Here is a 14,103-nt window from a genome sequence, read left to right on the forward strand (position 1 = left end):
TATGCAAGCAAGGCATTGGTTTCGTTGGAACCAACCCACCATTCGATCACGCTCTTCAATATTCAGCCGGCACCGTGTTTCATCTAAGAACAGGATCCACAGCCAAGTGCAGCCAGCATTTTAATGACACGCTGTACACCAGGATCCGTATAGATACTCGGTTCAAAATAGAATTTCACAGGTGCACTCCTTTGGGCAGAGGAGGAAAGCACCGCTGCCGTCATTCTCTTACCAAGAATAAACTCAAGCAACTTTGCTCCTCCCGGCACAAAAAAAGGACTCCTGAGTGTGGCTTTTTCCCACCTGCCTGTTTGAGAGATCAGAAAGGCTGAAAATCCCTTCAGACAGATTCTGTTGCTAGTCTTTCGTCAAAATATCTGCTGATATGATTTTGACTGAGCAGTTGTTCAAGTCAGAAAGTGTCTCTGTGGACCTGCACTGAAAAAAAATACGGCTGATCTTAAAAAAGAAAAAAAACCTGAAGAAATCTATTCACTCGGAATGGTTTCAGATAGTTTTACCCTGAAGGATGAGTTAAAAATAGAGCTTCTTCACTCTGTATAACTTAATTTCAGGGAAGTTAAAGGAGGCTGCGTGAAGAGAGCTGGTCAGATTCCAATAGCACTTGGCTGTCAGGACACTTATTCACAACTGCACGCATGACCTCCACACGGCTTATGTTCTCACATAATCGTGCGTGGACGGTCAAACCTCAGCCCTCCCCAGGTAGCTGTTAAGGTGGAGACCGTTACCGTGTCCTTAGACACAGCTGGAGGGAAGGCAGATGTGTTGCAAAGGGTCGTTTCACTGTGATTAAGTTGTTATTGCCATCATCAACAGAACACACACGTACATAGAGAAGCAACACAGAGACAAGAGGCAACACATTTCAGAAACTGAGACATCGAAATATTTGCCATTTTCATTTAAAAAAAACACTTTGTTTGTACCTTTGTTAAAGGAACAAAAAAAATAGATTTAATCACAAGGCTTTGTGCTAAGGTAGGCTAACCGGCTGCTAGTTTTTGCCTTGTATTAATGGACAGATATTGCCAAATGATTTCTTGGATGGAAATGCGAGAGTAAAAATGATTCTGTGTGTGTCAGATTTTTGTTTTGATACAGGACCAGATATGAAGGAGAAATGTTATTGATATCAAACGTGTGATTCATGATTGGAGTCTGTGGGGCTTGAAGAGAGTGATGTCACTTGAACATAAGCTTTTAGACACAGATGCAGAAGCAGTTTCACACCTCAACCCCCGTCAAGCACACACAAACACGCACACGCAGACACACACTGCTTGAGATTTTAATCAGAGAGCCGCCTTGCTTGTGCTGACCAGGCCAGGGGTTTACTACCAATGTGTGTGTGTCTAATCAAGGATGAGAGGAAGTGGTGACAGTGCGAATGTACCAATTAAGCAGGCTGATTGGGCTCTATTCCACTGTGGCAAAAACAATCTCGCACACAACAGATTGCAATCTGACAGCACCAGATGTAATTCATTAATTATACTGATAAAAACGTCTCAACTCCATGCTGCTATTCACTTTTGTTAGTTTGGCATTCTTATGATGAGTTATGCTCATTATATAGTTTTCTTTTGGGGTTGAAGCAAACTGCTGGATTTTACGTTTGAAAGTTATTTCTAGAATGAAAGAAGGTAAACATTCGGTAAACTGTGTCAGAGTTATTTTAGTCCTATGTAGTCCTGAGTAGACGACTCAACCAAGACAACTATCAGATGTAGTCATAGAAGCAGAACGTTGTTTTTCAGGTATTACTTGATTACGTTTGCTGACGTGTCCAAGAATAGAAAAGTTAGTTGCAGTGTCTTGAGGCTAAGAAGAATAAAGGGATAGTTAAGATGGGATGGAGGGTGAGGGGGGGGGGATGTTTGGGGGCGGTCTCACCTTGTCAGAAAGGTTCTTGAGTGCCTCCCTCAGTCCGGGGCAGGAGTGCTCCTGGGCAGCCTGGAGGAGCTGGTCCGCTAAGCTTGTGATGAGGGGCTGGAGGAGGCTCATGGTGCTGAGCACCTCCTGGGCTTCAGCCGTGTGCTGGGGGGAGTAGTAGATGCACTGGTAGGCAGTGCTGAAGCTGCGCGGGAAGAAGAGAAACACAGCAGCGCTGTAATGGACGCCACATTTGAAAAAACACACCAAAGCAGCCCTTTACGGAAGGAGATTGTAGACTGAACAGCACTGAACAGTTGTGAATGCCATGTTTGTTGAGAAGAGATCATATTTGATATCAAAGAAGCCACCTGGCAGCATTCCCTAGTTGACCTGCTCCTCGTGCTCATCCCTTATCATCAGGCGCCACGTTTACTAACAGCGTTTGTCAGTTGAATGAGAAGTGTGAGAATAAAGATACCTAGCATTCTTAGAAAAGCTTAGTAGCGCTTTTTTTTTTACCTCAAATCAAAAATGAGTCAAAGAGCGGTTGATTATAACTTTGCAATTTCAAATATTCTTTGTTAATTACTGACGAAGAGACAAATAGTGGGTTTTTATTGGCCTTACATGTTGGGTTGTGGGACACTAATGTACTCTACTCTTACTGCCTAGAAAATGCTTTCCAGGTATTCGGCATGAACCGTCAAATTGAAACTGAAGTCCAATGTCAACCCATTTTCTCTTTATGAATAATTAATCGCTTCTTCGTTTCTAGGGGAGCTATTTAATCTCAGACAAAAACACCTTTTGTCAGTTCCTCGATTCAGGGCAAATCACTCCGATCCACTGTTCTCCTCCGGGTAAAGTTCCAGTGACTTTCAAGGAGTTTCTGCTGACTTCCTGCCATCAGATGTGAGCGCGGAGCGCGGCGGCAGTCATTTGCAACCCTCCCAGCTAGTTTAGAGTCGGCTCTGCAAGCCTCTATGTAGGCCAGACCCCAGAGCCAGATCCTGAGGCATAGTTGACATAAGAGAGAGGGAGAGAACACACGATCGAGGAAGGGAGGGGCCCCATACAAAGGGCTGGCATAATACTGTATTATCTGCAGCGCTCTCAATATTTTCAGCGAGGGAAAGAGGGCTCCTTCCTCCTACAATTTGCCCCGGTGTGGAAGAGCACTACCTGATGTATAGGGAAATGATGGAAATCTGAAGGCCTTAGGAAATTAGGCGTTGTAGGTCGTAGCCTCGAAACCACGCCGCCGACTGGCTAACTTTCAAAATGTTGGGCTCGTCATTACTACTAATGAGCCCCCTGGAGGACTACCCCCCCCCCCCCACCCACTGGCTCAGGGCTAATCAAAGGAATCACTAAATGAGAAAAATACACGGGGCAAACTGTGTGAAATACTCGACCACACACCACACCACCACCGCGTCTGCTCGTGCACTTCCGTTGCCCCCAATTTTCACAAGCATGCCTCCAAATGCTAAGATTTCAGTAACAGAGAAGAACATAATTGAATAATCTGTAACAAACCCCTTTTATCCTCTGCGAGCTTACGTTCGTCTGACTACATTATGCAGAACTATAGAGAAGCAAAAAAAATCCTGAAAATCCTGCCGCAACAACGGCAAAAAAAAAAAAGGGGAAAGTTGTTGGAAGAGAACAATGGCTCCAGCGACTGAGATTCAATAACGGCCCTGTTGACTTATAAGTACAAATCCAATCCCATTAGGGAGCCTTTGCAGGCAATAATGAATGTTAGGAAGTGCTACCTGATGCCAGACGACAGAATTGATCCCCTCTAAGGCCCCGCTCAGGCAAGGAACTTTAATAGTCTCATCAGCAAGGCTCTCCTTCCAAATGAATCTACCATGAAAAGGTAAAAAAAGCATAAATCTGGATCTGCAAACTTGATGAAAAAACAAGAGGCGATGTTGCCCGAGAGGAGCTAATGGCCAGTCCAAGCCTTGGGTATGTTTTCCATCCCTTAAGTAATTTGTAAATTGTTTAAAAGATGGTGCGAATAAAACTGGAGATGGATGCAGAATATAATCCAATACAACACGCCTAAATTCCCTTTGTGGATCTAATAATTACCTCTGTTGTATTGTGTAGGTGGTGATTGAACCCTGAGTTCATGATATTTGAATAAATATACACGAGATCAGGAAGTCCTTTCACCTGTCTGGCTTTTGCCTGGCAGGACCTATATCCAGTCTCAGCCTCAAGCTGATTCACAGCAAACCTGAACTTATGAAAGGCTTCACAAATACTGCTCCCAGAACTTATGATTTACTGTTTATTTGAAGGTAGAACTATTTCATGTTACAACTAGGTTGCTGTTCTTTTAAGTTAATCAATTTGGTTCTAATGCAGTTCCCATTTGATCAGACCTTTTTGAGCCTTTGATTGCAACATGTTTTGTTTCTTTGTCTTATTTGCAATGGTCACAAAGAGAGTGATAAATCCTTTTATCATTAAAATGAAAAGTTAGATGACTCTGTTTTTAATTCGATTATAAATTTGCAAATTTCTTCTGACATCGATAGCGTAGAATATACGTATCTTCATTAATATTCATTATGTGAATGTGAGTCATTTGTCAAGCAACCACAGTACGTACACTTTTGTAAAGGTCTGCATTGTATTTATTAATATTTATGTATCTGTCTTTGACCAAAGAGACTCATTAAATTCATATATATATATATATAGTATAGTATAGAGCATTTCAAGGGAGCTGGCTTTCATCTTTCCCCTCACTAAGAAACAAGGACTAGTGCTTTAGTGTAAACGTTGTCTTTTGAGTGTTTTAAACATAATGATGAGTAATAAACATTTCTTGCACGCTATTAAGTCCGGACGTTCATGCAGAAGCAGTTTTGTGCAGACTATGGAAAACTATATATCTCATTATAGTTATAGTGACATTCACAGCTACATTGCCCTACAACCACCTGCCTGCTTGTCGACATGGTGCACCTGTGTTTTGTGATTTTGTTACACACAAAACCTTTATATCCATGTTTTACGTCGACGTAGAAAGGTTGGAAATGCATACTCAAATTACCATAACCAATTCCTGAAATCCACCCAGCACATGTGATCTTAATTGGTCATTTAACTGTGCTCGCCAAATTAACAGCCTTGTGTTGAACGTTTGTGATAAAGCTTTTATACTCTTCTAGTGTTGTATTCATGGCTCACATCCACTTTCATTACAGTGATATTTAGATAAAGAGGTTTTGTTCCCTGTTTGGCAGCTTTGTAAGCTGTCAAAGCAACGCATCAATTACAAAGAAACCAAATCATCACATAAAACAACGGAGGAAGCTGCTGGATATTTTATATGTTCAGAATTATGAATTCAACTTCTGTGGGTTGTTACACATATTTGTGCTGAACTATAATGAAAGTCTCCAGCAGAGAGAATATTAGTTTGATCATCCAGACTCATGTCATACCCCTGCAAATCCACTTACTGTACTCCATCACTCCATCAGGTAAAGTCACATGGACAGATTACTAAAACTAGCAGTGTGTCCAGGATGAACTTCCTCCTTTGTTTTTCATAAATGATCAATGGGACATGGCTATAACTGTAATGAGAGGGAGAAAACCGCTGGGCCCAGCGGCCTAATTAAGGCAGCATCTCGCATGGCTAATTAATAGTGGGGAGGAAATTAATGAAGAGCTTGCGGCATGCTGCTGACAGCCGGCAGGAGAAAAATGCAGCTACGTCAGCAGAGAGGCCTGCAGCACTGCAGGTGACTGCCAAAGCCTCCTTCGTCATTTAGACAGCGTGCTGTAATCACTGTTCTTACACCAGGACGCTGACACACAGCCACACGGTCAAAGAAACATACAGACGGCTACAGATGCAAGCTGAGACATCTGATCTAAAAGCAGCTTCTCATCAGCCAAAGACCAGCCGTCACGGAGTCTTCCACTGGGCACTGATTTCATATGAGCTCTCAGAGTAACAGCCAAAGCTTCCCTCGGTTCAGACACAAACTAGGAACCCTGATCTGAGAACAGATAAGCCTCAAAGCTGCTGCCAGCACACCATCGCCCACAGAACCTGGAGCGGGCCAAGACACAAAGACGCAAACAACTAAGAGGCTGCTGTCCATCAGCATGAACTGAGTCCAGCCAGAAGGTCAGGTCCTGTGTGTGTGTGTGTGTCTCATACACACACACACACACACACACACACACGCGCACACACACACGCACTCCTGGTGAAGTTATTTTGTTGGACAACGCGCTGTAAGTCACATTAAATCTGAACAGATTGTGTTATGTAGTTTCAACCGCTTTGTCACTCTGCAGATCCTCTTGACCACGAGGCCTGGCGAGGTGACAGTTTCTCCTTCAAAGACACATGTCGAGAGGTTTCTGCACCAACTGAGTACATCTGACCTGAAAACAGGGGCCTGTCTTGATATGGTAAGTAAAAAAAAAAAACATGACTATAAATCTCCTTTACTTCCATCCTCATGCATTAAAAAATAACACACATCATCAGTACAAGTAAGACTGGCAATGTTTAGGTCTCATAAAAAAGTGAGTGGCGTCGACATGCAGATTAGATGAATAATTTAAAAGAGGCTGTTAATGAAACATTAGACCACCTCAGCAAATCCGCAGCCGGGTCTATAGGGTTCAATTAAAAAAGGATAAAAATCCAGGGACTTTTAAAACAGCCATTTAAGTGTGACTGCATGCATTAATGATAGATAAATGCTCTTGCCCTGTGTGTACATGTGCAAGGCTTCTGGAGGAGGTCTAAATGTACTTATTGATTAAACTCTTTCCCGGCCCATCCTGAGAGACAAACTACATTGCATTCTCTGGTCATTGCCAAGCCCGGCCAATGCAGCTTTGTAATGGATCTGAAAAGAACCCCCCTTCCCCTCTTCTGGTGTCCAGCGAACAAAGACATATTGCTCTTTTATTGCCCTCTTTGTAACACCTCTGTGCTCAGCCTTTCCTTATTTTATCCCCATGTCTCGCTTCTTTTCCATCTTCTCTTTGATGAATTAATATCCCATTGAATAGCCAAGTCTCACATCTTGCTGCTTTTTTTCCCCTTTTTAATCAAATGTGATTATAAAAGGCTGCTTCAGATAGGCAATGAGACACACTGGGAGAAGTATAATCAGTGTCTGCACGCACGCACGCACGCACACACACACACACACACACACACACACACACACACACACACACACACACACACACACACACACACACACACACACACACACACACACACACACACACACACACACACACACACACACACACACACACACACACACACACACACACACACACACACACACACACACACAATGCAGTTTAAAGAATTGATAGAAAATCTGTCAAATGAGTGAAATCTGTTGGAGTAAAAAAACAAAAAAATGAAGTTCATGACATGCTTACTTTCACACGCAACTAAGTCACTCAGCTGGACTTGAGTGCGAGACATTGACAAATACAGAAAACCCATAAGGCCTCTTTGAAGTTAATAGTTAATAATTCAGTTAATAATGAACTTGATATTTGGTCAGATGTCTACTGTATGCATAATAAAAGCCTATTAAACTATGAAATAATTACATTTCCCCATATAAACCTTTGTTACAACGGCCTGTGAGAAACTCGTTGCAGGTGAAACACGGATACGCCTCAGCGCAGGATGTTGTCATTCGGCCAGCCGTAAAATTGGAAAATTTAAGCTACAGTGACTCATTAGCTAAGTCAAACATGAAACAAAAACAAAAAAAACGTCTGCCCGGAGAATTCTTTCTGAAGTCTAATCTCTCTCGTTCAAGGAAAATGATTTCTCTTCGGTGGATTCTCGAAAATAGGCTAACATAGTTCATGCCCACAGATAAAAGTGACCATGTTGAGCAAATTCACTCGCGCACTTTTCCATGAAGAAGTCCTTACATTATTTTCTATTATCAGCAAAGGCCACACGATATTTTCCCATCAACTTATTCATTTCATACCCGCACCTCAGCCCTCTCCATCTTTCTTCAGCTGCAAACCCTGTAACTAATTGGATCTGGCATGGTCTGTAATGACTTTGCACTCGATGGGGAGCTTTGGAAGAAAAAAATCACCCCTGATTTCTTCTGGCATCACTCAAGTGACCACATACTGAACTCCAGCGGCATATCACTCGGTCCTCCACCCGAATGGCAAAGACAGCAACATTTACAGGACACTGATGATCCCTGGTCGGAGGAAGTCATGTGCATTTAAGCGTTTGTGCTCTTTGTATCCGCGTGTGTGAATAACACAGCAATACATGGGCGAACACATTTTGTTCAGTCCACCTCGAGTGTTGGTGGAGCCAGCGGGTTCACCTAGTAAAAGAAACACAAGGAACGTTTTTTCCCCATCAAGCAATCAAGCAGAGACACAGCCACAGTTTGAACCCAATCAAACATAAATCTGAGCGACTCCCTGAGTCAGTGAGACCAACAAAAGACTTCACTGGTGGTATTTACGGATAAAAACTCAGTTCTTGTGAACTCATTTTTCCACAATAAGGATTGATCATCGCTTTTTATAGACTCATTTCTCAGTGATTATAAATTGACTATAGATGGCTTTTCAATTGCACTCAAAACAATCTCATTCCCTTTTTTAGTAACAATACCAGATGAGAAATGTCCTCATTCACTGCACAAGAACCTCTGGTCATCGGGACTGATCCCCTGGTTTTAAATTGAAGTGCTTTCTAAGAGCAGCAGAAACGTTGTGTGGAGTGAAATGTGCAGCTAAACGCGTGGCTTTTTGAGCGCCAAGTTAACGCACAACTTTAAGGTGAGAACCAGTGCAGAGGAACCTTTGACTCAACATGCCGTTTCCATCATGTCTGTTGCCTCCAGTGGAGTTCCGGTCTATATTCAGCGTGAGAACAAATGTCTCTGACACTATCAATTATGCCCACGTGAAATGATTGTGTCAATGAAAGGCTGTTTCCACCTCAGCGTGTTTGATATCATCCACGCGCCCTCTGAACACCACTGGTGCACAGGCCAGATGTGTCTCTTCCTCCTACCTCTTTTTCTCTGCTTCGTAGCGGCTAAGGAGACGCTGCAGACCACCGCACTTGAACCCCTGGAAATGGGCCGCAGGGGCGCCAACGGTGACGATGTCGTAGAATGCATCTGTGAGAGAGAAAATAGATTGGATTACGCTATAAGCACCTTGAAACCTTTGCACTCAAAGTGGGAAATATTCGTAATTTTGAGTCCGAATTTAAATGTACTCTAGTGTTACATCGATTGCTTCAAGCTTTCTTTTCAGTAAAAATTAATTATCATAATGTGTTCAAATGTAATATTGGAAAATGTTGGTTTTGACCAATAACTTCAGAAAAATCTGGAGTTTTTAATGCACAGAAAATGGAATGCAGAAGGTAATAAAGGAGTACATTTGAAGTATGAGGTATTTATTTACTGTAGAAACCCTTTTGGTATTCACTACTAAATTGAGGCCTTCCTTTCTGGTATTGCAACAACCTGAGTTTACAGATGTATTAAGCATTCTTGAGTATACCAATGCAGCCGTTTCAAGGCTTCTATTAATTTTAATGTCAAAGTTTTATGTTTTACTTTTGATAACCGGCCCACCGATGCATCATATTCTCTGCAGACATCTTTGGGTCTTAACGTTGGTCCCACGTTGAGCCAGAGGGACGATGAATGTCTCATTCAACACTTCACAGACGGATAGGCGGACACAGGGCTGCTTACAACAGGCTTTGTTATCAATGAGTAATGGATGAGGCTCACAATTAAATCAGGAAAAAAAGGGAGGAGGCAGAGTGGACAGGAGTTTATGGGGGGGGGGGGGGAATTTGTTGTTTAGTGCCGGGTCAGTTAATGATCACCTCAGTGAAAGACACAGGTCCTACTGTCGGAAAAAACACTGCTTGAAAGATCGCTGTAGGCAGGGAAATGAATGACGGAATCCAGCTGGCAGCGCGGCCACCAGCCTCCCGTCCCCTGACGACACCACAATAGGGCAATCGTGGTTTGATACGGAGGCTTTGCTGCTACCCTTCAGGGCTCCCCGTCCACCACACCTTTGGCCCCCAGAGTTTGCGGCTGTCACTTAATTGGTCCTCCCCAGGCAGAAGTTTAGTATAATACAACGGCAGGTTTCAGAACATCAAGCGCAATGACCGATTTGTGCTCAATTAGTGTGGCCTCGCCCTTAAGCCAATGCAATACCCATAAGTACTACATGGATAAAATTCTCACTGAATGCATCCCGCAAACCTTGCAAACAGTGGGAAAAAAATCATTTTTGACCCAAATGAGTGCTGAACAACATTTCAGACAACTTTTTGGCCAAAAAACAAAATTGGGACTCGCTACGTTACAAATCAGGTTCCATTATTTTTAGCATTATCCCTTACATGACAGCTACGGTGCGCAAAGGGAACATAGGCAGGGAGAAAGCGGTGTCAATGATGTAGAACAAAGGTTAAATGGGAGCGCTGCACCGTGTGCAATGTGTCTCAACCACTATTCCACCTGGATGCTTCCATGTGCTCCTACTGAAACACAGCGTGAAAGACCATTATATAATTCAGCTAATTGGATAAAAGGTCATCTTTATGTTATGTACAATCTGAAAAAAATGAAAACCAAAAATAAGTTTCATATGCAAAGGCAGGTTTGGGATTGTGCATTCTAAACAATTCAATATCATTTTATGCAATTTTTCATTAACTGTTGGTAAAAATATACTCATCCAACGTGCAGAATATTGATATAAACGTGGTTGTGTGGAAAAAAATACAGTCAATGATAAATGAATGAATATGAAGTCACCATTAACAAAAACCTTGCATTAGAAGAAGCTTTAATGTCACACTCAGGTATCAATGACTTGTGGCACACTGCATGTCAATTGATTTCTCTTTTCAAGAAGCCATCGACATTTCCTGTAACTGCCTCGAATGTGAGAGATTTCCTTAATTTACTATGAACAAAAAAGGATTGGTTTTTGTGAGCCATTTATCACTGATTTTAACTGAAGCACCACTGCCTGGAACTGAGTGAACGTGTGAATTGGCCGTCGAGCGGGTCATTCTCCGGGTGTCAATCAATCGAACAAACTTCCCTCAGGCTTGTTTTATCTTGTTTCCCCTCTTTTTCCGCCCTGACAGTGCAAGACAGTTTCAGGGTTGTGGGACGACTTGATTTGACCTACTTTATCTGTCATCCTTGATGTCTGAAAGAAGCACAGTTCACATCAAGGTTTGTCCGTCTTCAACTCCTCCATCAATCATCGACATGGAGCCCACCCGCAGGTAGGGAGGCAGCAGTTAGCTGCCCTAACACACACAGACACAGACAGTTCCAGGACAATAAACCGGCTCTGCCAGCTGCAGAGCCGCTGCAGAAGAGACAACTCTGTGTTTCTCTCTGGGAAAACACTAGGGGCTTAATTAGTACTCAGTCTCTCTTTCTCAGGCCAAGTTTATTTCTCACCTTTCAACCCGGACGCTGACCTAGAACCCTCCCGTCAGAGCCCTGTGAGTATCTCTGGCAGGTGGAGAAGTCATAGAAGCACATGAGTAGGGGACGACCAGAGCAACCTAGACGTTTGCATATGAAACCACCTTTCCACAATACCTGCTTTTCTGTTGGAAAGTTCCAGGTCAAGTCTATTCTTTTTTGCCACACCTCCAAAGCCCAACTATCCCTATAGCTAGTGATAGTGTAGATAGACACCAAACACCGGGCCAAAACGAGTGTGGATCTTGAACTTACCGTCACCAGGTGTAAGTGTTAGGCGTAAAAACAGGTCTAATAGAAGTCTAAAGCAGTAGCGTCATCATACCGGTTTTTTTGGGGCACGTCACTCTCATCCTCTGGGTGTGCAGGTTTATTGGGATGAACTCCAAAGATTTCTGGGCTTTGCAGCAGCTCGGCTTGAATGAACGACCTAAGAAAAGAGTACACGAGTATATGCAACATTATCGTGATACACTCAACACCCAACCATCTGCTTTCAGCTATGCTGCCATTTAACAGGACCGCTTTTTATGTGCACAGACAGATACATTAAAAAAACAAAACATTAGATAACAAGATGGATTCTCCAATGTTAGGAAAACCTTTTGTGTAATTGAATGACTTGATATAAATTGAATGAAAAGCACCATGTTAAATTGAGTGAATGGTTGCATAACAATGCTTTCAGAACACCAAAAACAAAGAACAGCGCAGCCAATATTTGAAATTAGTTAAGCCCAATTTCCTTTTTTAAATAGTAAACTACAGATTATTCTTTGTTCCCGCATTGGGCTGGAAGATCATCCAAAACCATTCCGCTTTTAAAGGCCCACGGGTCCATACATGTATGTCAGATAGAGAATGTATCAATTAGAGAAAAACAAGCATCTGCTAAGTGGCTCATTTGAATCAACTGCTTATAACATCCTCTAATGAGCAGAGTAATCCTTTAAGCATAGGACTTTATGCCCGTTGATGCCACTACTTTGCTCCAAACGTCCAATTAAAATGATACTCTTTGTTATTGGCTTATATTTAAGCTCAAAAACACAATCTGACACTCCATCTTGGCTGCTCTGATATGTAAATAAGGTTGATGAGCCTCTTTGAGATGAGGCGAAGCTTTCAACAACAATCAAGGAACAAAGACAATTTAGAGGAGTTGTGATGTTTGCAAGTGGAGGTAATTCAGTTAAAATGAAGGCCGCAGAAGTACAAGGGGGAAATAAAAATAATTATCACAAGTTTCATCATCTCGTTTGGCTTATTAAATCCTCTTTAAAGACAGACAACTTTGAATTTCCTATTTTGAGGCATGAAGCTATGAAAGAAAAGTTACAAAAGTGTTTTCCAGCTCGGGGGCGGAGAAGGAATTTCATCGCAGCGATCGCAGAGCACACTGGCAGTTTGAAATTTAGGATTTGATTCATTAATCCAAATTGTTACGGAATAAATCTTATAAATTGACTATATGGAATTGCAGGTAAATACCCTGACGTGCTTGTGCCTTCTGATCACACCCACACGGTTAACAGCTGTAGAATCTATGTATCTATGTATGTATCCATTTGTCTGTCGGTCTGTTAACATTAGAGAAGAATAAACTAGAGTAAAGCGAGACATATTTATCATACATGTAGTGTAATTGCAGAGAAACCCTTTTGTTTCTATCGCACACAAGAACTTCATCGACTGTCTGCCCGACATTCAGTCCATCTACATCTGTATTGCTGAGAGTAAATTAACCGAAAAAAACACTACGTTGGCTCTCATTCAACGCCTCAGCCACAGCAATTTCCGATTGGTTTATGAGCAACATCAACCCCCCCGAAGAAGATCCCTGTGCAGCAGACGGGAAGAAGCAGACCCAGACTGCAGCCGCTCCGGTGAGCGAGCAGAGCGGTGTGTCAACATGATGAACATCACAGTCCTCCACACTCAAGTGGAAAAAAACATCCCGTCTCTCTGCTGGTAACGTTCTGTCTTTAGGAACCGCACTTACAGGATTTAACAGCAGTTGTTCTAGAGCAGCGAGGAGAGTGAGAAGGAACCTAGTGATTATCAGCATTTTTAAAAAATGCATACGTGTATACAAGTATGTGACTCTGATCTGCCGATGCACCCATTGGAGTCATGGCTCACTCCCTTTTGTCACTATAGAACCAGTCCGTAATGCAAACACTTAAATAAACCAGAGAAATGTGCAGTAATATAGGGCTTAGAATCAGAGAGATTTGATCAGTGTTATTTTCAAAATGAGGACACAAGGACCTAAATTTCGGCCGTGGTATCTGTCAGGGAACAAATGCATCGGTGGACCCCTTCTCTGCATATCATTCAGTATGCAAACTATGTTTATATACACAATGTGTGTATGTGCAGCACAGAGACAACATGTGTCCTAACTCTGAGTTTGTGTTGAGAAGAACTAAACCACACACACACACACACACACACACACACACACACACACACACACACACACACACACACACACACTTTCTGTCCTGTTCATTAATTACTCTCGAGGCAACAGACCAATATGCACCAATTAAAGTTTCAGTGCTTCAGTGTGTGTTTACACAGAATCTAGATGGGAAAATATGTCACCTGCCACGGATCTTGAACATCATTCAGCAGGTTT

General features: G+C 42.4%; 1 protein-coding gene across 6 annotated transcripts in view; it reads right to left on the reverse strand.

Annotated features, from left to right (window-relative positions):
- The window catches only part of inpp4b (inositol polyphosphate-4-phosphatase type II B), a 150,296-nt gene that overhangs the window by 14,240 nt on the left and 121,953 nt on the right, over positions 1 to 14,103 (reverse strand). For all 6 annotated transcript variants that reach the window (XM_062564552.1, XM_037472885.2, XM_037472886.2 and 3 more), the window contains 3 exons: positions 11,785 to 11,889; positions 8,987 to 9,095; positions 1,918 to 2,101 (listed from right to left, as the gene is read on the reverse strand). In XM_062564552.1, coding sequence (XP_062420536.1) covers positions 1,918 to 2,101; positions 8,987 to 9,095; positions 11,785 to 11,889 — 398 coding nt within the window. The remainder of the gene's footprint in view (positions 1 to 1,917; positions 2,102 to 8,986; positions 9,096 to 11,784; positions 11,890 to 14,103) is intronic.

The sequence above is a fragment of the Pungitius pungitius genome, chromosome 9, assembly GCF_949316345.1.
Source record: "Pungitius pungitius chromosome 9, fPunPun2.1, whole genome shotgun sequence".
Lineage (NCBI taxonomy): Eukaryota > Metazoa > Chordata > Actinopteri > Perciformes > Gasterosteidae > Pungitius > Pungitius pungitius.